We start from the raw sequence: 22,905 nt of genomic DNA on the forward strand, positions 1-22,905 counted from the left end.
GGATCGAGTCCCACGTCGGGCTCCCTGCTCAGCAGGGAGTCTGCTTCTCCCTCTGCCTGCTCTGACTGCTGCTCCCTCTGCTTGCGCTCCTTCTCTGACAAATAAATAAATAAAATCTTTAAAAATAAATACATACATACATACATACCTTAAACTTAGTAGTAAACTTAGACTCAAGGGAAAGGACACGGTGTGTTGCATGGCAAACCACCAATGTCACAAATATTTATTAGGGGCTGGGTGCCAGACCCCATGTCAGGTACTGTGGGGTAACAAAAACAAGGTGTAACTGCCCTTGAGGAACTTACACTTTAGCTGGGGGGCCAAGACAATGAATATATAAAAGAATATTATGTGGTCCAAATTATAACTCGGGCAGGAATTCAGTGAAAGAACAGCTTGCCCAGAGCATCCAGCCAGCACCTTATGACTCCTGCCTCAGGGCCACTTCCAGTTTCCTGTGGGGCCCGTGCTACTAGTCATCACCAGCAAAAAGGGAACCAGCGCACAGTCTGCTCTAGCTATCGCCTCCAACACCCGGGGCTCTTGCCCAGTGCCCTTCCGCAGTGGCCAGCAGCCATCTGCATGAGAAACAGATGGGGGTGGGGGGGGTGGGAGGGGTCTCAGAAGGCTTCACAAAACACTCTTCATTTGATGATGATTAACCCGAGCCTTTGCTTTTCATCCAGTAGAAAGCCAGTCATTTGTCCTGATGTGCCAAAGAAAGCAGCCGACCCCAACCCCACTTGTATTTGTCTCTAAATTATTATTTTTTTAAAGGCAGCATGCTCCTTCCCAGAAGCAATGCTCTTGTGGCACACAGCAGCAGGAAAAAGAATCTTCTACATAGAAGTATAAAGCCGAGGGGCTCCTGGATGGCTCAGTCGGTTAAGCGTCTGCCTTTGACTCAGATCATGACCTCAGGGTCCTGGAATCAAGCCCCATGTCGGGCTTCCTACTCATCGGGGAGCCTGCTTCTCCCTCTGCCCTTCTCCCTGCTCATGGGCACATGCCTGCTCTCTCTCTCAAATAATAAAATCTTAAAAAAAAAAAAAAGTAGGGGCGCCTAGGTAGCTCAGTTGGTTGAGCGACTGCCTTCGGCTCAGGTCATGATCCTGGAGTCCCTGGATCGAGTCCCGCATCGGGCTCCCTGCTCGGCGGGGAGTCTGCTTCTCCCTCTGACCCTCCCCCCTCTCATGTGCTCTCTCTCATTCTCTCTCTCTCAAATAAATAAATAAAAATCTTAAAAAAAAAAAAAAAGTATAAACCCAAGTAGAAGGCTGGAGGATGGTGTCTCTAAGTGAAAGGGTGTGCACTCTTTGTCGCCTGTTGTTGGCCACATGTTCTTGGGGCTGAGGTGCCTTGGACCAATCACTTATCCTCTCTGGGCTGTTTCTCCTCTCTACACTCCTGTGCATGCTTAAGGCAGAGGGATGTAAGGTCTGGTCATGTGTGCTAGAATCTACCTTCTAATGGGGAACAGAGAAGCGATTCTGACACAAAAGTTACAGTATGTTTGTATGTCTGCTTCAGAATGACATTTTCTATAATCAACTTCGGAATCGGAAAAGAGCACAGCTATTTTGTTTGTCTGGTACCTTCTAGAATGGCTGTCTCCTCCTCCTTTTTGTCAAGAACCAGTTGCTCCATTTCCTTCCTCAGATCCTCCTGATTTAAGTTACAGGCATCAAAGGCATCACTGACAAACTCAGAAACCCCTGGGCTGGTCGAAATCTCCTCTTCATCCTGAAATGCAACAAAGGAGCTCTGGGAATGGTTTTCTAAGTGGCATTAGAAAAAGCGTCCCTTTCGTCTCCTTCCTCTGCTAGTCAGATGCTCACTGCTCTTCAGCCTTCTAACCTGTGCGGCTGCTTGGGAACCAGATGAGCTACCACCTGAATCCACTATGCTCTCTCACAGTTTGGGTCACTCCAGTCATTCAGTCTAATTCCCGGGAGCACATCCAAGATGACTGATACCAGGGAATCGCCTCATGTCTCCGCTACAGGTCCCTAACTGTGCAAGTGCTGGACCCCTCTTCTTCGAAACAGGTAAGACCCATATTCATAAGCAGTTTCAAATGGGATCTGAGATAGTTAACACAGAGTTACTTCATTTCCAGACATCAACTACTAGGTACAATGTAAAACTGTATTACCTCTTGAGTTTTAAGCTGAGATTTGATTACGACAGGTGGCGTTTTGGGCCGTACTGCCTCTAAGAAGTGAGAATAAAAGAGACAAAAATTGCTTGATTCAATTCTGAATACACATTATAGTAACAACTAAAATATCCACAAGTACGATGATACTAAATAATTTTCAGAAATGAGCTTTTATGTTATGCTTTCAAGAAATAGCTAGGTGAGACCATTTCAACTTCTTCTGGGAATTTTTTTTTTTTATGTCATCATATTTGATGCCCTTCATATAAGATTTCCAAGCAGGAAATAAATTCTGACCTCAGTGTTAGCTGAAATCAAATTCAGGAATAGATCTGCTCCTTCTTTTAGGATACTGAGAATTCAGTTATTTATCAAATTTTCCATTTGTCACGAATGCTAGGAAGCACAAAACAAAGTGCAATGCTCAGTCACAGCTTCCCCTCTTTCTCCTGGGCCGCATTTTCTTTCTTATGAACCTTACTAGGTGTGTAGTCTTTACTGAATCCTGTCTTAAGCCCATTTTGTAATACAGGCAGTATTTGGTAAAACGGCATTTTCTAATAAAATAAATGAAAACAAATAGTAAAGAATAATAGACAATTGGGATTCTTTTTAACATCTATATGCAAAATGCCAATTTTTACTGTGTAGAGCAACTTCTTTACATTTCCCTGACCCTAAATGCAGTGTCAGGTTCTCTTCTGGTGGTCTGTACAACCTGTGCCTTAGGATACATGATGCATAATTATTTAAAATTCCACGAACAGGTTAAGTCTCTAGTTGTAATAAGTACCTGCACACAGGTGTTCATGAAACGTTAAAAATATGACACAAAATACCTTTCTTCTTATTTTTTTAATACCTTTCTGATTTTAATTACTATTACAGAATCTTAAATTGTTGCTGGTATTATAAAACACTTCCCCAACAACCAGGGGTCAACTGTCACAGTAAGAGTCCAACGTGCACCATAATGGTGCCTAGGTCTGGGCTAGACACTGGTAACTTGGAGTGGAATGGAGCTCAGTTCTGCTCTACAGAGTACTAGGGGAGCATCGGCTTGAATGGAAGGCAGAGAAACAAAGAAAAGCGGTGGACTGAATTGGTAGAGGAAAGAAGGTACAAAATTGTAAAGGGCAAGGAAAGAGATGGGAAAATGACTAGTGACCGAGGGAGAAATAAAAAGGAAGTAAAAACCCTGAAGAACGAGAAAAAGAAAGCAAAGGAGAGCAAAGCTTGGGGAAGATGTGTGAGCAGGGTCAGAGAGAGGGCAATGAGAATGAATATTCCTCTGGAAAGGAAAGAGTTTTCCAGAAGATGACAGTGACATTTTTGGTACATAAAAGATGACAAACTCATGAGAGTCTATAAGAATATTTTTAAAGTAACTCTTTTTTTTTTTTTTTAACACACAGTGAAATCTTCTCTGAACATACCTGCCAGTGGCAGGTCCTCCTCAGTGCCATGGCTCTTCTCCTCCTTCCCGGAGGCCTGCTGCTGGGCGGCCAGGGCTGTGAGCTGGGCTGACTGCTTAATCAGGGAGACGCGGTAAAAGTAGTTCCTCCAAAACACGTCTTCCTTCACGCTTTTCAGGACAGACAACAACACACTTGAGAATGCATGCAACACACACACATGCATGCGGGGGGTTATTTGTTTTAGTGGAGGCGGGAAGAGATGATTTTTTTAGGGGTATTTTCAAATCTGAGTGAGGCTCAAAGGAGACTCTCACTTGCCTTTGAACTGGAAGCTGCGGGACAGGACAAAAATAATAGCTATTTTCTCCATAGCAGCAAAAGACAACTTCCAGAACACCAATGAAACCTCTGCATTTCTTGGTATTTTAATGACACCAACACTGCCCTCAGCAGAGGAAAGAGGCACTGTTGTGAGACCGGCACACCAACCTGGGAGGCTGCAAACGCAGCCAGGACTGCACTGTATTTGCTGTTTACCGAATAATTAAGAGCTTTCAAGCAGTGACAAGAAAAGGACTGTGGGTGTTGTTCCTTACGAAAGGAAATGTCTGGCAGCATGCAAATAACTAGCAATCAGTAAGAGTTAGCAGGGAGGTGGGAGATGACTGATAAGAAGACTAAAGTGCAGTCCAAGCCGAGAACCCTTAGTGGTCCTCAAACTTGTCTGCATATGAGAATCACCTAGCAGGGGGTGCTGGTGACCAAGCTGGGTAAGGTGAGTGTCCACATGGGGGTGGCCTGGAATGAATGACAGCCTGAGCTGGGAGAGGAGGGTGTCTGAGCAGGGGAGGGGGTGCTGGCAAAAATGGAAGACTGGTTACACGCAGGGGGTTGATCAATTAAATAGAAATATTAAGGACAGTGCAAACCAAGTTTCTCATGGTCAGAGAAGGGAGTTACAAACATTGAAAGGGAAAATTCTAGAATGATCCGTGTGGTGAGGTAGCACCATGAATACATGGTTTTCATCCAATACAGATGCAAATGAGTGTATGTGTATATACACGAGCACACAAATATTCCCTAGCTCTGTCTGCTGAGCGGACCAAGGAGTAGTGATACCCCAATAGCAATGAACATGACTAGTGCTCAGATCTTGGTGTCTGTACACCATTTTCCACTAAAATGAACCAGATCTCTTTGGGTAAGTAGCCAATTCCAGGGTTACAAAGGAGAGAACAAGATGAGCCTGGACTACCCCATACCAGAAAGCAAGGAAGCACTTAAAGAATGATGAGAATGAGTCAAAAAGACACAGAAGCCAACTTGGAATGGGCTCCCACTGGCCAAGTTGGTGATATTTTGAGCATCAAAGTACGTAACGATAGCAATGGATTATAACCATTGCATAAAACAGAACCATGAGTCTATACCGATACAAATAAATACATGAATACGTTCAGAGTCTGATAAGGAATGGAATATTTTTACAAAGTACCTCTCCAGAAAATACTTGCTAATTTCAAAGAGGAAAGAAGTAACTTTACAGCAAGAAGTCTGGCAGAAACCACCTTCATCAAGTGAAGTGACCAAAGTGTGGACAGTAACGGGACAAAATGGCAGTGTGTACCACCTGACAGGATGCAACAGACTGAAGGAGACTGACGAGACATGAAAACTAAATGCAACATGTGAGTCTGTATTGGATCCTTTTGCTAAAGAGGACATTGGGGCAAATGATAAAACTTGAATGGGGTCTGAGAATCAGATGGCAATAACGCATAAATGACCGTTTCCTGATTTGGATGGTTATGTAGGAAAAGCCTTGTTTGTAGGAAATACACACTAAAGCAGTCAGGACTGATGGAGCATCAGGTCTCAAATGAGTGGAAAGAGAAGTTTTTATGCGATACCTCCAACCTTTCTATATAAAGGTGTGATTGTTTAAAAGTAAAAAACAACATTGATGACTATGCTTACCTCAGAGCAATTAAATAAAATCTTGAGGGTGGAAGACAAAACAAAACTCAAAAAACATAAAATGTTCACCCCTGGGGTGCCTGGGTGGCTCAGTCGTTAAGCGTCTGCCTTTGGCTTGGGTCATGGCCCCAGGGTCCTGGGATCGAGTCCCGCATCGGGCTCCTTGCTCCCCCGGAAGCCTGCTTCTCCCTCTCCCACTCCCCCTGCTTGTGTTCCCTCTCTCTCTGCATCTCTCTGCGTCTCTTTGGTGACCTGTGCAGTATGTGCAGGGCTTTTTTTTTGCCTGCAGGAGTCACTCATTTTGTGTTCCCAAAACATCTTGCTAGTAGAAGTGACAAAAGGGTAGCAGAATGCCTCTCTACCCCCTGGTTTACTTGAAGGGATGCAGGGTCTTAGAATGGTGAGAAACTTGAGGAAGATAGCATGACTGAAAAAGATTTTGAAGGAGTAGAAGAAAATCAATGAGAACTAAGAGAAAATTCTGAGATGCAGGCTCATGGATGAAGACGGTACTTGCCTTAGGTAAGACATAAGAACACATAGTTGTCACATCTGTGAATGGTGAAGCTGGGCCAGCAGACTAGCTTTTTGAGTGACAGAGGCTAGCCTTTTTCTTTTCTTTTTTAAGAGAGGGAGTGGGGGAGGGAGAGAGAATCTTAAGCAGGTTTCACACCCACCGTGGAGCCCAACATGGGACTCGATCTTACAACCCTGAGATCATGACCCTGAGATCATGACCTGAGCCAAAATCAAGAGACGGACGCTTAACCAACTGAACCACCTAAGTGCCCCAACAGAGGCTGGCTTTTTTAAGCAACAGAGGCAAAATACAAGATTATCTACACAGGCTAGGCTAGGTAACAAGATGACATGCTGCTAGATGCAGCCCATCTTTTCTTTCATTAATTCCACCAATATTTACCGAGTGCCACATGCATCAGGCCCTATCCAGGTGATTCAGGGACGAATAAACCAAGTTATCTGCCAACACAGATGGTCACAGGAATAATGACCTCTTACTTGTTAAATTCTTACTATGCCAAGTAAATGACAAGTAGCATTTCCGAAACTCATGTGGTCTCACGATTCTCTTTTCTTTGTAACATCTCTTGGAAATAGTTCAGCAGGAGGGAGGCCTGGCTTAACAGCAGTTCGTGACGTATTACAGTCAACCACAAGTTTACCTGAGCAAACAAGACTATGCTGCGGCCACTAGAAAAGCTAACAAAATCTTAGGCAGCATTAAAAAGCAACACAAGGAGCACCTGGGTGGCTCAGTCGGTTAAGTGGCTGACTTTTGGTTTCAGCTCAGGTCATGATCTCGGGGTCACGGGATCGAGCCCTGTGTCAGGCTCCCCGCTCAGCAGGGAGGCTGCTTCAGGATTCTCCACCCCCCAACCCTGTCAATAAGTAAAATAAATAAATCTTTAAAAAGCAATACAATAAATACCTGTAGTGTGCTCTTCTGTAATTAGACAACACTTTATATTCACTTCGGAGAACTCACTTTTGGAGGTTAAGCACCTGGATGGTGAGGGGGTATAGAGATGAAGATACCCCAGGGAACAAAAAAAAAGAACTGGGGCTCTTTACCTGGCTAAGTTCAAGAATCTTACACTGTTAACATCACAGTTAGAAGTGAGCTTAACTTCCCATGAGGTAGTGAGCTGCCTGAATGTTTTCAAAGTCACTTAATTCTGAGCTCTATGAAATATCCAAAATGAAACAGGTGTACCACCAATCTACAGCAGATTATGGGCAATGTTTGCTCTCTTAATAGAAACAAACATCTGGACTATTTCCTTTCCCAGAGTCTCTCCCTCTTGATGTAAGAGAAAGTGGTCACAGAGGCACACTAGAGAAATATTCTGTTACACTCTGGACAGAATCACAATGGGCATGACATAATAAAGATTCTGAGAGGGGCACCTGGGTGGCTCAGTCAGCTTAAGTGCCTGCCTTTGGCTCAGGTCATGATCTCAGGGTCCTGGGATGGAGCCCCGCATCGCGCTCCCTGCTCAGTGGGGAGTCTGCTTCTCCCTCTCCCTCTGCCCCTCTCCCCTGCTCGTGCACACTCTCCCTAATAAATAAAATCTTAAACAAAAAAAAGATTCTGAGAAGCCCTATGATAAAGAAAACCATGAAACATAGCAACTCCCAAATGTCTATCTTACCACTTATGCTTTCATGGACTATTTTAAGGCATTAGAATGCTGTAAACACCCTCTGAGAAACAATGGGCATAGGTCAGTTCCAGGCTGGAAGGGACTTGCGATTTTTCTACTGTTGTCAGAGTGAAGGCCTCAGAGGGTGTTTGTGATGCAAGAGTCCTGGCTCATGCCAGCACTGCTGTTGCAGGGAAGTGTTCACCACTAGAAGGTATTTTGAAATACAGAGCAAGTGTTTGTTTTGATTGATTTTCTAAATTGTTCCTGGCTAATGATGGCTTCTGTTTACAAAAAGTGTCTCAAATGATCAAAGTTGCACTTCTGCATGCCAGAAAGGAAAGTCCAGAAGTCCTGGATTTGTGTGTGATGATGGCTCATTTGTTTTATTATGGAAGTTTCAACAAAAACAAAAGTGGAGCGACTAGGACAAAGAAGCCCCGATGTACCCGGGACCTAGCCAACAATCACCAGTATTTTGCCAATCATGTTTTATCTATGCTCCTCTCCCCTGCACGCATGCCTTTCTCTGGGTGTGGGATGGAATATTTTATGGCAATGCCAGATATTACAGCCTTTCATCCACAAATATTTCAGTATGCATTTCTAACAGATAAAGACTTATAAAAAGTGGTAACCCTAATTTCTAAAATCATCCCTAACAGAATTAACAATAGGAAACTGGAATTATATTACTCAATAGACCATTTACCTAGCCAGCAACAAACTAGAAATACTCTTTGCCAAATACCAACTCTCCAAATCTTTTAAAAACTCTAAAATTACTCTCAGCAGTAAGAGGGAGTCCAGAATTGTCAACAAGCAAAGCTATGGAACCAAAGCTGGCTACATGCCTGCTGTGAGTACCCCAGGCCACACACTCCAGCACCCCCGGGCCTCTGGACAGTCCCCCAGAGTGCTGGCAGGGAGCCCACCGTGTGGCCCGTGGTGATCCAAATGGTCTCCAAGTTGATGGAGACTTTAGGTGCAAAGTCCACCTGAATTCCAGAGCTTTGCTACTTTTCTCTCAGGAGGAGGCAGTTATTCAGAATAGGTATAACCTCAGATTCTTAGATGAAAGAGTGCCCAACAGATATATATACACATGAACTGTTCAAAAGGCAACTCTCAGGGTTTTGTGAGCAAAATAGTAAAGAATAGATCAGATAATAATGTTTTGATATCCTTCACTAATAACAGCTACTTTATTTATTTAGTTTAATCTTTACCCCCAATGTGGGGCTCGAACTCATGACTCTGAGATCAAGAGTCATGCCAGCCAGGTGCCCCAAAACTAGCTACTTTAAACACAATCTAAGAATTAGATTTGTAATGAGATTTTAGCCATATAACACATACTCTTCTTTTTAGAAAGGGAGGGGAAGGCTACAAAAATTCACCACCAACACATTGATAATTATGAAGAGTTTCACTACAAAGTAAACGTAAGTGAAAGGTTCGATATAACTGCTGTTCCAAGTCCGCAAGAACACTTGTTCTTCTCTCACAAACAGAAGAACTTGGCTTCCATGTGAACCAAAGGGCTAGCAAATATATGTTAAAACTCCTGTTTGGGGGCGCCTGGGTGGCTCAGTCGGTTAAGCGTCTGCCTTCGGCTCAGGTCATGGTCCCAGGGTCCTGGGATCGAGCCCCGCATCGGGCTCCCTGCTCAGTGGGGAGTCTGCTTTTCCCTCTGCCTCTGCCTGCCGCTTTGCCTACTTGTGTTCTCTCTCTCTCTGTCAAATAAATAAATAAAATCTTAACAACAAAACAAAACAAAACCCTCTTTGGCCAGCTAAACATAGCACAATGAACACGTATTTATTTGTGCTCCCTCTGAAAACACTTGTAAACTAACAGAAAAGGCATTCAGTAGATAAAATCCACATGACAAAGAGAGCTGGTGAGAAAACCACAGTAGAAGCTGGAAAAGTGACGGGCAAAGCGCAATCTACCCTGCAGACCAGCGAGCGCTGCATCGAGCTGCACGCAGGAGGGGACAGGCCGTGAGAACAGGCCTGTCCGCCGGGCATCTGCTCGCAAAGACCCAGGGACATGAGGCAGCAGGCGTCTCTGAAGGCTGGTGCAGGCTGGGCTCAGGACAGGAGCAGTGGTGGCAAGGCCCCCCAGGAGCGGCCCGCTGCCGTGACTCCTGCGCTGCCCCTGCCAGCCAGGGCCTGCGCTCCCACGCAGCGGGGAGCGACAGTCCACTCCAAGCCAAGCCACTCCACACTCGGGCTCAGGCGGGAGGGGAGTCCTCCTCTCAGGAAGCCACCCAGCCCTTGGCCGCTGAGCCTCCCTGTCCAAAAGGCCCGCACGGACACACAGCTCGAAGTGCTCCTTCAGCGCGGTGCCTTCAGATTTGAAGGATGGGCAAGGAAAACCCGCACCATGAATGACAGCGCCCAAGACAAACACAAAGGTTCAGAGAAAAGCACTGGGACAAAAGAGTATTTCAAGAAAACTATAGTTCATGTTCTCAAGAACGGGAAGATACTGCACCCATCTAAAAAGAAGAGGGTGCTGGGGCACCAGGGTGGCTCAGTCGGTTGAGCAGCAGAGTCTTGATTTGGGCTCGGGCTGTGATCTCAGGGTCATGGGATCGAGCCCTGTGTCGGACTCCCTGATCAGCATGGAGTCGGCTTGGAATTTTCTCTCTTCCCCCTCACTGAGCCCCACCCCCTGCTCGTGCTCGCTAAATAAATAAAAAAAATCTTTTTAAAAATTAAAAAAATAAAAAGAATAGAGTACTATAAAAAAGGAACACTCAGGGCGCCTGGGTGGCTCAGATGGTTAAGCATCTGCCTTCGGCTCAGGTCATGATCTCAGGGTCCTGGGATCGAGTCCCGCATTGGGCTCCCTGCTCCTTGGGAGCCTGCTTCTCCCTCTGCTTCTCTCTCTCTGTCTGTCATGAATAAATAAATAAAATCTTAAAAAAAAAAAAAAAGGAACACTCAGAGAGGACTTGTGGACCAAAAATGCAGCAGATTAAAAACAAGGAATTGGAATTTAAAAGGTGAGTAAGACGGGTGCCTGGGTGGCTCAGTTGTTAAGCGTCTGCCTTCGGCTCAGGTCATGATCCCAGGGTCCTGGGATCGAGCCCCGCATCGGGCTCCCTGCTCGGCGGGAGGCTTGCTTCTCCCTCTCCCACTCCCCCTGCTTGTGTTCCCTCTCTAGCTGTCCCTCTCTCTGTCAAAAAAATAAAATCTTTTAAAAAAAAATAAAAATAAAAAAAATAAAAGGTAAGAGCCCATGGTGGCAGAGGGGATGGGAAGGGGATCCTCTGTGGGGGGGGGGCCCTGATGATACCTGTCAGGGTTGTATCCCTGAAGACATTATGCTTGCACTGGAGCTCAAAGGACAAGCAGGGACTTTCGGAGGAAAAGAGGGCCTTTGGGCAGAGGAAAAACCTCGGGTGGGAAAGAGAACGAGAACACTGCTGCCAGGGAGCAGAGCCTGAGTGGAAAAAGGCAGTGGGCCAGGTCCTGATGAGCCTTGGAGACCTTAATTTTATTTGGAAGACACGAGCACTTTGGTTGTTTCTGTAGGAAACTATGTTCTAGCTTCTAACTGGGGGCTGGGGATAAAAGAGCGTATCTTATCTCCCCCTAAATTTCCTGTGAAGTCCACTCTCAGTTTTGATTCTATGGCTCTGTGTGTGTGTGTGTGTGAGAGAGAGAGAGAGAGAGACAGAGAGACAGCAAGTGAGCGAGTGAGCGAGCTAAAGGGCCACAGAGCCTGTTCTCATGGAGAGAGAGTAGGAAACCATTCCACAACTTTTCCCTGATACTGTGCACAGTGCTACTCCGGCTCAGGAACACACTACTTACAGTTTAGGAACAAGGGCGAATCTCATCCTACTCAGCAGCTCGTCCTCTTGAAGCATGACCAGGGCGACGGGATACATCTGGTCAAAGTCAAAATTAAACTGCACTCCAGCTGGAGGGTCACGAAGGAAATTCCTCTTGTCCTTCGATGAAAAGGGGAAAAACATGGGGGAAACCATAGGATGCAATTAATATGTAACAATGCATCACTGATTTGACAGATACTGAATTCTCCTAAAGATTTCAGCCACAAAGTCCATTGAGGAATCTACTAACCTGTCTACTTAAGAGAGTGGAGAATGACCGATCCTGTCATATATTTAACAGTCTCAACTGAAGAGAGCCTCATGGGAGGCCAGGAAATTCAGTCGTGCAATTAGTTGAAGTTAGAGTTTGAAATTGTATGAACACGTTTGTTTCCGTGAGCACCTTTAGGTATACGAAAACTAGTGTAGAATAATCTTAGAAAATTGGCTACTTAAATCTTAGAAGCTGGCTACTAACAGCACCGGTCAGTTTCACCTCATCTTGCCCGTGTTAGATTTTAACAGTATTTTTGGTTTTGGAGAATTCCTACATTAAGGCAAGAACAAATCTGAACCTAAATGGATTTTAGTTATTTTACCTTCTAGCCTAAAAATTGCAAAGCCTAAAATTGCCCCATCAAGTTTCACCTGGATCGCTATAGCAGCCGCTGAAGGGGTAGCTGTCTCCAGTCCCATTTTTCTTACCCAGAGCAACCCACTTTCTACCCTGCCCAAGAAAAACATGTGTTTTACCTACCACTAAAATCCTTCAGTGACTCCTTTGTTGCCTTTAAGATGAAACCCAAACTTATCAGAAAGGTATAAAAAGGTCTTCATGACCTGGCTTCCTATCCACACCTCCACCTGCATCCTACAGTCCAGTCATACCCAAATGCTTACAACACTCCCTATCTGAACCTCAAACCCTGCCTGCATCCGCCAAACATCCACACACCCTCCTCCCAAGATTCAATAACAGTTCCAATGTCATCAGTTCTGGGAAGCTTCCCTGAGATCATTCCCTCCCCTCTCCAAAACCAGTGAGATGCCCCTCTCCTCAGTGCTTCGTTACCATCCTGCATTACAGTGCTAATCACAGGGAGTGACGCTGTGTGTACTCATCTAGCAGATGTCCAGTAAGCCTTCAGGCTCTTGGAGGGCATGTCTCATCTACTTCCAGTCCTAGGACAAGGTTGGCCCAGAGGAGGTTCTAAACACAATTTGCTGAATTGAGTTCTCGTAACTACCTAATGACAGCATTATGCCATAAGGGGTGCCCCAACATAAGGAGCTTAAAGGGTTACTCTGCTGCAGGCTCTGAATTGTCCCAACTAGTGCTTGGCAAGTCAGAGAATGTAAGGCAACTCTGGCAGAGACTGCTAATTATCTCTTCCTTCCTTCCTTTTAGGATCACAACTCTTAGGGGGCACCTGGGTGGCTCAGTCGTTAAGCATCTGCCTCCGGCTCAGGTCATGATTCCAGGTCCTGGGATCGAGCCCCGCATCGGGCTCCCTGCTCCGCGGGAAGCCTGCTTCTCCCTCCCCCACTCCCCCTGCTGTGTTCCCTCTCTCACTGTGTTTCCCTCTGTCAAATACATAAATAAAATCTTTAAAAACAAACAAAAAAAAGGATCACAAAACTCTTGAGCTCCTGCTGGGCATGTGGCCACCCAGCCAGAGACCGGATTTCCCAGGCTCCCTGGCATCTAGGAGTGACCATGCATCCAGGTTGCCAAAGGGATGTAGGCCTGAGTGATAGGTACAATTTCTGAGTCTCATCTTCCAAACAGTCTGGCATGCCCACCCACCTCTTCCCCAATTCCCATGGGCTGGAACACAGCCATGGTCACAGGAGCTGCCTTCCGCACAGAGAAGGCAGATAACACCCTAGAGGCTGGCATAGGAAAGGATTAAGACAGGAAATACTTGGGTCTGTAGATGACTTCACGGGCAAAGCACACCTACGTGGACCATCTACCTCTGGACTCTCATGTGAGGGAGAAGGACGGAGGGAAACAGAGTCACAGCTTATTTAACCTTCTGTATTTTTGGATTTCTCTATTATAGCAATTTAGTCTATCTCAACAAATTCAGGAGCCACTATAAAGGATGTACTGAAGTTCATTCAAAGCCTCTGTGCCACGCTAAAATCAGCGGTGCTCTCTTGTAGGCGTGTGTGTGCATCACCCAGTCAGCACCTGTTGTGCTCCAGGCACTGTGTCACCTGCTCAGCAGGGCACAGCACAGATGGGGTCCCAGCCTTCACGGCGTTTCTATTCCAGTTATGGGGTGGGAGCGTGGGAAGAGACAGACACAGGCTTAGATTGCTAAGGCTATGAGATGGGGTAACTGGTGGAGGGCTGAAAGGATGGTTAGGGAGGAGGTGACATTTGAGATGCGATCTTATGGAATGGTGTAGGCTGGGGTTCCAGGAAGAGGGGACAGCAATCACAAGGCACTAAAGCAGGACAAAGCTCGGCTTGCTTGTTCATCAGAAAGAAACAGTGGCTAGAGTGCTGGGAGGCAGGGCAGTGGGGCCCAAGGGAAGAGAGCCAAGCCAAGGGCCTTAGAAGCCAGGAGAGGGAGTTTAGATCTTTACCTGCAGGAGATGAGATGCCATTAGAAGGCTCTATGTAGGAAAGTGACACGAAGGGATTTATACCATAACTGGACCCCTGCGGCTACTGATGTGAGCTTGTAGGGAAAGGGCCAAGGATGGGACAGCAGCTGGGATGCTGGAGGCAGATGAGGGCATCAGGACCATGGTGGTGGCAGTGGAGAAGTGGAGTAGAGGTGTATTTGAACACAGCATTGTCAGGATGTGGGTGGGCCCAGGTGGGGGCGGGTGTGACTGAAGGAAGACTCCTAGGCTGGTGACTAGAAAAAACTGGTGGATAACTGGAATCTTATTTTGAGATGGAGAAGATGAGGACAGGAACAGGTCTGGGGGACAGAGGAGCTGTGGGGACTTGACTGGTGAGTATCTGATATTTGCCCTCAAATGATAGTCTCACTGTCCCAATTTGCTTCTGGAGAAAAGCATTATGTGACATCAGCATCAAGTTTGGCCATAACACAGTAAACAAAATACATGGGGTTCACACTGAACTCATAATGGATGCTCAGGCCTTTGAAGGAATTACTAATGGAAAAGAAAAAACCTTAAAATGTCCTGAGGGAGGGCAATGGAAGGGAAGTAAAGAGCCCAGTTCTCTGTCTGTTTCCTAGGCTGAAGTTCCATTTATGACTTTGGCTAAAAAAAAGAGTGGATTAAAAACAAAGCTTGAGGGGCGCCTGGGTGGCTCAGTTGGTTAAGCGACTGCCTTCGGCTCAGGTCATGATCCTGGAGTCCCGCATCGGGCTCCCTGCTCGGCAGGGAGCCTGCTTCTCCCTCTGGCCCTCCCCCCTCTCATGTGCTCTCTCTCATTCTCTCTCTCTCAAATAAATAAATAAAATCTTTAAAAAAAAAAACAAAGCTTGAAAGCCACTGATACAGTAAAAGCCCTATTTGCTGAGTCCTATGCCAGGCAGGCTCCTGGGTGCTAAGGACAGAGATCAAAGCCAGCTTCTGCCCGCTAAGAATGCACAGCCCAGTGGAAACACATGTTAAGTAGTGAGGGTCACATCTGGGAGTCACATCCTCACGCCTGTATATGGCGATAAAAGCTCCTATCTACCTCACAGATGTGCGTGAAGCTCAAAGGAGATAATGCGTAAGAAAGTTCTTTCTGAAACTGTCAGGTGCTACACAATTGTTAACTGGTATCACTGCGTTCCCTCTGAAGTCTTGAGAGAAATTTTTGTGGGCCAGCACAGAATATTTTATTTTTTTTTAAATTTCAGTTTCAAATATATATAACAGTTAAAGAGAAAATTTAGAATACCATCTTTTCATTCAGACAAACTAGAATGCTATCTACAAAATTTATATGATAGCATATCTCAAAGATTATCTTAGTAACAAAAGAATCCTTTTAAGGCTGAAAGAATTATTTTGTGTAATAGATTATACTTTACCATTAATAAAAAAGAACTTAAAGAGAAGCAGGTTAAAACTGGAGGGGGGAGACTTAGGGGGAAAAAACAGTGAAAGTTGATGTGTACAGTCCTAACATCTCAAAACATTTAAAAAACTGTATAGAAGAAAAACTAAGGATAAAATCACAATAGGAAGAAAGTATTTCTACACAGGGAATCACAGATACTTACAGCTGATAAGGCCAAGATTTGTTGTTGAATTGTTTCTTCATCATTACTATCAACCCATGGGGGTACTGCTGCTTCTAAAGGTTTTTAATAACAAAGAAAAGAGAAAAACAGCTTACAAGGGTTACATTGCAATCCGTGGTTTGAAAGAATGAGAAAGTTTCCATATAATCATTTTAGCAATTTACTAACAAGTTCCAAACATGAACATTCATCGTAATTCCCAGACGTGATGTATGACTAAAGCATGTAAGCATTTGGTAAAAAAAAATTACTTAAGTAATATGGTGGAGAAATGGACAACACCTTGACCAGGTGACCCAAATCATCATCACTAATGAGAAAGAGATGGCCACTGTAGGCCTCCAGATGTGATATCCTGAGGAGGTCACAACATCACCTATGTAGTATTCTGGCCAAGAATGCATAATCTGAATCTAATCATGAGGAAATATCAGCCAAAGCCCAACTGAGGAATGGTTTATTTAAAAAAAGGAGTGGGGGAGGGGCGCCTGGGTGGCTCAGTCGGTTAAGTATCTGCCTTTGGTTCAAGTCATGATCCCAGAGTCCTGGGATAGAGCCCCACATCGGGCTCCCTGCTCAGTGGGGAGTCTGCTTCTCATTCTCCCTCTGCCCCTCCCTCTGCTGGTGCTCTCTCTCTCTAATAAACAAAGTCTTAAAAAAAAAAGGGGGGGGAGTATCCTTCCAAAACATTAATGTCCTAAAAGACAAAGACCACGGAAATGTTGCAGATTAAAGGAGGCTAAGACACATGACAAAAGCTACAATACTGTACCCTAGACTGCATGCTGTATTGAGGGGGAAAATGTACAAAGGACATTACTGGGTCAATTGACAAAATTAGAATATGCACATTATATCAATGTTATATTTCCTAAAGCTGATAACTGGATTGTGTAAGATAATATACCTAATTCTTAGGAAACACACACTGAGTGGAACAGAAAAGACAAGACACACAGAGTGAGAAAGAGTAAAGGATAAGGCAGATGGAATAAAACCAACAATCTAGGTAGAGGGTGTCGGGGGTGTTCTCAGTACTCCTTTTATACTTGCAAATTTCTGTAAATTGAAATAAAAAGCTCTTTTTAAAACGTCACTGTACTTAATTCATGACAAAAGGTGATAAGCAATTAGGAACTGAGAAAAGGATTGTCAGGACTGAAAGCAAATGAAGAAAGAAATGGCAAATCAGCAGCAATAAACAATAGGGCCAGGATCTACAAAAGACACATTGTCTTTGGGGCTCACAAGAAAAAGGAGGAGTACAACTCAAGCAAGCTTATAATGCCAGAAAACAAATGGCAACCACTGAGAGGTGAGTCCCAGGGGTTTTCTGCGGAGACCTGGGAGCTGATCTTGGTCTAGGAGGAATTCAGTGGTGGATGTGTGTAGGGGGTATTCAGAGGGAGCAGCAAGTGTGAAAGACTGGAGACAAAGCCTGTGAGTATTTTGCTCATCTGAGCAGCTCTACCATCTGAACCAGGGCAGGGCAAGAGGGCAGAGCCAAGGCTGTGGAGGTGGGAGGTCAGCACGAAGACAGACATGCAGGGGGGTCCTAATATTTTCGCCAAAACAACCTCCCTTTCTATCATGTTGCAAAAGTCCAATGGAAGAGACATCCTATTGTGTACCAGCTGATAGAAAAGTTATGTGCATGTGTGGACAGACATGTGGACAGACAGACACCTGGCTAATTCTTTGGCTCATCCTAGGCAAGCAAATGTGGCAATTATAATCCAAATTCTGTTAACTATAAGATAAAATAAACATATTTTTTTTTTTTTTTTTAAAGAATTTATTTATTTATTTGACAGAGAGAGACACAGCGAGAGAGGGAACACAAGCAGGGGGAGTGGGAGAGGGAGAAGAAGGCTTCCCACGGAGCAGGGAGCCCGATGCGGGGCTCGATCCCAGGACCCTGGGATCATGACCTGAGCCGAAGGCAGACACTTAATGACTGAGCCACCCAGGCACCCCTAAACATATTTTCATACTTAAAAAAAATCGGGTAAAGCCCTTTCAAAACTTTTTTTCCAGGGCGCCTGGTGGCTCAGTTGGTTAAGCATCCACCTTAGGCTCGGGTCATGATCCCGGGGTCCTGGGGTCGAGCCCCACGTTGGGCTCCCTGCTCAGCGGGGAGTCTGCTTCTCCCTCTACCTGCCACTCCCCCTGCTTGTGCTCTTGCTCTCTCTCTCTCTCCCTCCCTCCCTCTCTGGCAAATAAGTAAATGAAATCTTAAAAACAACAACAACAACTTTTTTTCCCCTCACACTATTTACTTTAATATTCTGGCCTCCATTTTAAGTCTATTCACCTTGAACAGCCTCTCCTGGTGTTTCTTACCCTCAGGTGAGGTCCTTTCAAGGCCCAACCTACTGGTACAGATGAGACACCCCCCACCTCCCTGCTCCTCTGAAACTGCTCTTTTTAGGGTAACCAATAGCCTCCTGGTTGTCCAACCCATGGACACTTCAGTTCTTTTCTCTCTAGGCCGAGTTTCCTTCTCTGCAAAATGGAGAGAAAAGTACTTCAGAGAGTTACTGTGAGCGTTAAATTAACAAATGCACGTGGGATACTCACACAGTGCCTCTCGTCACGGTCCTTGTAAATGGACCTCTCAGCTGACCTCACTCTCCTTGAAATTCTCCCCTCTCTGGGCTTCCATTGCTTCTCTCTCCTAGCTGTTCTATCTCAGGTAAATGGGCAGTTTTGTGTTTGTTTGTCTGTTTTTTAAATGGCAGGTTTGTTTCATCACTTAACAGCTGAGCAACCTTCAGCAAATCACTTAACCTTGCTAATCCTTCCTTTTACTAAAGAAGATACTGTACATAAAGTACCCGCCACTTAGCAGGTGTTCAGGAACTGTCAATTTCTCCCGTTCCTCCCTTCCCCTCAACACTATATCTCTGCTCAGCTCTCTTCATGTTTGACACACTTTTCACTGAGGTCACCTACTCTTATGGTTTTTACATGACTTGACTAATAATCTCTACTGGCAGATGGAATTCTCCATGCTTCAAATAGGAATCAACTGCTGCTGCTGGACCCCATTCAGTTAATTTAGACCAGTGGTGACCAAAAGAACTTTCTGCAATGATGGAAATGTTCCAGGTTTGCATTGTCCAATATGGAAGCCGCTAGCTCCCATGCGGCTGTTAGGCCCTTGAAATGTGACTAGTGCAACTGAGCAAGGGCATTTTCCTGATATGCCACCTGCATTCCCTTCCCTGCTTCTGTACATGTTCCTCTCACCTGGGCACCTCAAAACTGAGAGTACCTTCAATCCTTTCACCCTACTCCCTCCAAGTTCCTATCTCAGAGACTGCAACCAACTCCTACCCCAAGTCTCTAAGCCAGGATCACTTGCACTGCTTCCCACACTGCTTCCCACGAATCACGAAGGTATGCTAATTTGTACAGAGTATTTGTCCCAAAGATCTGCTTTATACTTTGAGTTTACCTAGGCATGACAATGCCTGACTCACCACACGACTAACTAGCTCTTTTTGAATTTGTGGCACTGCTCAAACTGATCAAATTATTTCACCCTTTTGCCAAATTCAAAGACATGAGGCCAGTTTTGTGTTTGAGTACATCCAAACAGCAAAAGTAGACATTCTGAGACCCGATAACTATCAAACATTTAAACGAGCACTTGTCAGTAAAGAAATGTATTGAGGGGTGCCTGGGTGGCTCAGTATGTTAAGCGTCTGACTTCAGCTCAGGTCATGATCTCAGGGTCCTGGGATCGAGCCCCACATCGGGCTCCCTGCTCTTTCTCTAAATAAATAAATAAAATCTTTTTTTAAAAAAGGAAAAAAGAAATGTATTGAGTAATTTCCCACAACACCTCGTGACTTTTCACAGCCCCCTGTCACTCCGCTGGAAAGCTCTTTCATTTTTTCCTCTCGAAGAGAATGGGAAGGAAGCCAACTTTTGCTAAGTGCCTATTATGTGTACATCACACATTGTGCTGGACATGTTCTAAACTGAGAAATGAAAGCTCACTCTCTTTCAGAGCCAGCTCCCAGAGGGGTTGTCACCCGCTGGTCTCACCCTCCATCCCAGCCACAGGGAACAATATCCTTCCTTCCTTTTTTTATTTTTTAATTTTTTTAAGATTTTATTTATTTGACAGAGAGAGACACAGCTAGAGAGGGAACACAAGCAGGGGAAGTGGGAGAAGGAGAAGCAGGCTTCCCGCGGAGCAGGGAGCCGGATGCGGGGCTCGATCCCAGGACCCTGGGATCATGACCGGAGCCGAAGGCAGACGCTTAACGACTGAGCCACCCAGGTGCCCCTCCTTCCTTCCTTTAAAGCACAAAGGTTTATGAGCTTGTCTCCCCGACTAGTCTTTGTGCTACCGAAGGATGGGGCTGTTACTTACACAGTTTTGTATTGTCAGAGCCTTAGTGTGGTGTCTGGCACATTAACAGGTGCTCAATAAAATCTGGCAGGTAAGTACGTCGTGTACAAAAAACATGTATCATACCTGACTTTTTGGTAAGCTGTTCCTCAACAAATTTTTTCTGTTCCTTCTGAAAATCTCCTATAATTGTCTGTTAAAAAATATATAAAGAGTCAAGTTACTTTGAGAACTTTATTATTAGATAAGAATTACATTTAAGATTTGTGAAGTCAGGAGATATTTTATTAATTTTCTTCATATAAAACAGTTAAAAAAGTAATACTTCCCCCTTTCCCCAACAAACAGAAATTCAACATTTCTGAATTTCAAGTATACAACTCTTTTATGATGGATTATCTTTTCAAATGCAAAGGTAAAATGAGTTAAAAACTGAATTTTTGCTTTATTCCAAAAAAACAATAAAAGCCAAGTCAAATCTCATTCTAACAAATAGTACACATAACAAAGCATCTAAATAACAAGCTATCTAAAGTTTAATTGATGACCTCCTTAGTTCAAATAATTCCCAACATAAATGAAATTCCCTGGGCCTGGACCCTACCACTGTAGGAAATGAACAAACTTACTTAAAAGTGTAATTCCTGGGGCGCCTGGGTGGCTCAGTTGTTAAGCGTCTGCCTTCGGCTCAGGCCATGATCCCAGGGTCCTGGAATCGAGTCCCACATCGGGCTCCCTGCTCAGCAGGAAACCTGCTTCTCCCTCTCCCACTCCCCCTGCTTGTGTTCCCTCTCTTGCTATCTCTCTCTGTGTCAAATAAATAAATAAAATCTTTAAAAAAAAAAAAAGTGTAATTCCTAATGGGCTAGGACTTTAAACACTTAAATGAATGACTCAAAGGCATAAATATTTGGAAACAGTTATAGTTTAAAATTAAATTCACAATATAAAAAGTTTAGTGTTACCCAAAAGTATCAGTGTATTTTAGAATATATTAAAATTAAAACCAAGGTTATTTAAATCATAGCTACTTCTTACACAAAAAGAGAAAAAAAAAAACCCAAGAATCTCAAAACAATATTTTTATCAGAATATGATATCCTACTTGGGTTGATAAAGTTCATAAAAAGGGATAATTATATTAGCTGCTAATCAATTTCAAAAGATGTTTAAATGTACCTTATCAATGATGTCATCTATCTTTCCTTCTTCTACTGATTTCTTTATTGTTTGTGCGGTTTCAGCAACTGATTCAGTTATCTTTTTTGTAGCAGCAGTTGCAAAGCTAAACAGATAGTCTGTAAAGAATAAAAGACAGTCTATGCTCCATTCAAGTACAATGGTTATTATATTTGTGATTGTCCCTTAAAGAGCTCTCACGGGAATCTTAAACCACAGGGCACGATTCTTGTTAACTAGGACTTCAAACACTGATAGCACTGACAGTACTTCACTTTCTGGGTGGACTGGCCATCCATACCAGGCCTTTAATTAATCTCTTTCAAAGAGTGCTAGCATTCTCCCACCCCTTCTCCCCCAGTAGCTGTTTCAGACTTGTGTTGCCCTTCTCCAGTCTCTCATTTTAATTTATCTCAGTAGATAATCTCCCTTCCAACTTCACAAATAAGATCAAGGCTCCCTTTCACTTTCCTTCCTTTCCAGACCCTAAATATCCTTTTTTATTTTCTCCTTCCCTCTTGTTCAAAGAAAACATGCCCTTCCTTCCCTAGATTAAGCCATCCCATAATAAATCTGGAGGAATTTTTAATAAATAGGAATCTTGGCAAGCCCTAATATAAACATAAATCCTTAACCTAATAATAATGAGCAAATATGCAGAATAAGATTAAAACTGGAACACGTAGGGGCACCTGGGAGGCTCAGTCGTTAAGTGCCTGCCTTTCAGCTCAGGTCATGATCCCAGGGTCTTGGGATCAAGCCCTGCATCAGGTTCCCTGCTCAGCGGAAAGCCTGCTTCTCCCTCTGCTTCCCCTGCTTGTGCTCTTTCTGTGTCAAATAAATAAATAAAATCTTTAAAAATAAATAAATAAAAATAAAAACAAAACTGGAACACACGAACTTTCATCTTTACAAAACAAAGCAAAAGCACAAATTTAACTTTCCTGAAAACTTGAAAAGACACAAGTATCAAGGCTCTATTGCAACTATAACATAAAGGTCTGTACATAGACAAATATTGTTTCTAAGTCCACACTGTATACAATGTAGGCTGCAGGAAGCAACCTCAGGCAGGTTCTGAAGCTGGACTTGCTAGGGGATGCTCCTGGGCAACTGGCCTTCCAATCTCATCTAGTGGGAAATACTCTCTTAAGTTAGGGCAGTCTTGCCTCTGCTACTTGCACCTGCTGAGGGGCAGGTAGGTTGACTCTCTCAACACTCAGGCGGGGGGAAACCCAGATAAGAATGGCAAAGGGAGCTTGGCACACCAGATTAAACCCTCACTGGTGGCTGGTATCTCTTCCAGAGAATCAGGCAACTTGTACTGCTATCTGGGAGCAGCAGTACTATCTGCCAATCTGAATGACCCTCTCTCCCACTTTCTGTAGCCTTTACCATAAACAGTCTACTTTCTCCCATTGTGTTTGGTGGCGTTTACCTGTCGGTGATGTCAACAGCCCATTGTGACTATACCACAGGATACTACTTGCCTCTGGTTTCATTCTCACCATTCTTCCCCCTCCTATTCTACATTCATATGACCCCAAGAAA

At 44.4% G+C, this 22,905-nt stretch overlaps 1 protein-coding gene across 2 annotated transcripts in view; it reads right to left on the reverse strand.

The window, feature by feature from the left end:
- SYAP1 (synapse associated protein 1) overlaps window positions 1-22,905 on the reverse strand; it is a 33,439-nt gene that overhangs the window by 5,225 nt on the left and 5,309 nt on the right. For both annotated transcript variants that reach the window (XM_081809118.1, XM_081809117.1), the window contains exons 2-8: window positions 21,355-21,473; window positions 20,302-20,368; window positions 15,789-15,862; window positions 11,558-11,697; window positions 3,601-3,749; window positions 2,159-2,217; window positions 1,599-1,746 (exon numbers count right to left, since the gene is read on the reverse strand). In XM_081809118.1, the coding sequence (XP_081665244.1) occupies window positions 1,599-1,746; window positions 2,159-2,217; window positions 3,601-3,749; window positions 11,558-11,697; window positions 15,789-15,862; window positions 20,302-20,368; window positions 21,355-21,473 (756 nt within the window). The remainder of the gene's footprint in view (window positions 1-1,598; window positions 1,747-2,158; window positions 2,218-3,600; window positions 3,750-11,557; window positions 11,698-15,788; window positions 15,863-20,301; window positions 20,369-21,354; window positions 21,474-22,905) is intronic.

The sequence above is a fragment of the Leptonychotes weddellii genome, chromosome X, assembly GCF_054177405.1.
Source record: "Leptonychotes weddellii isolate Sample4059 chromosome X, ASM5417740v2, whole genome shotgun sequence".
NCBI classification, from domain to species: Eukaryota; Metazoa; Chordata; class Mammalia; order Carnivora; family Phocidae; genus Leptonychotes; species Leptonychotes weddellii.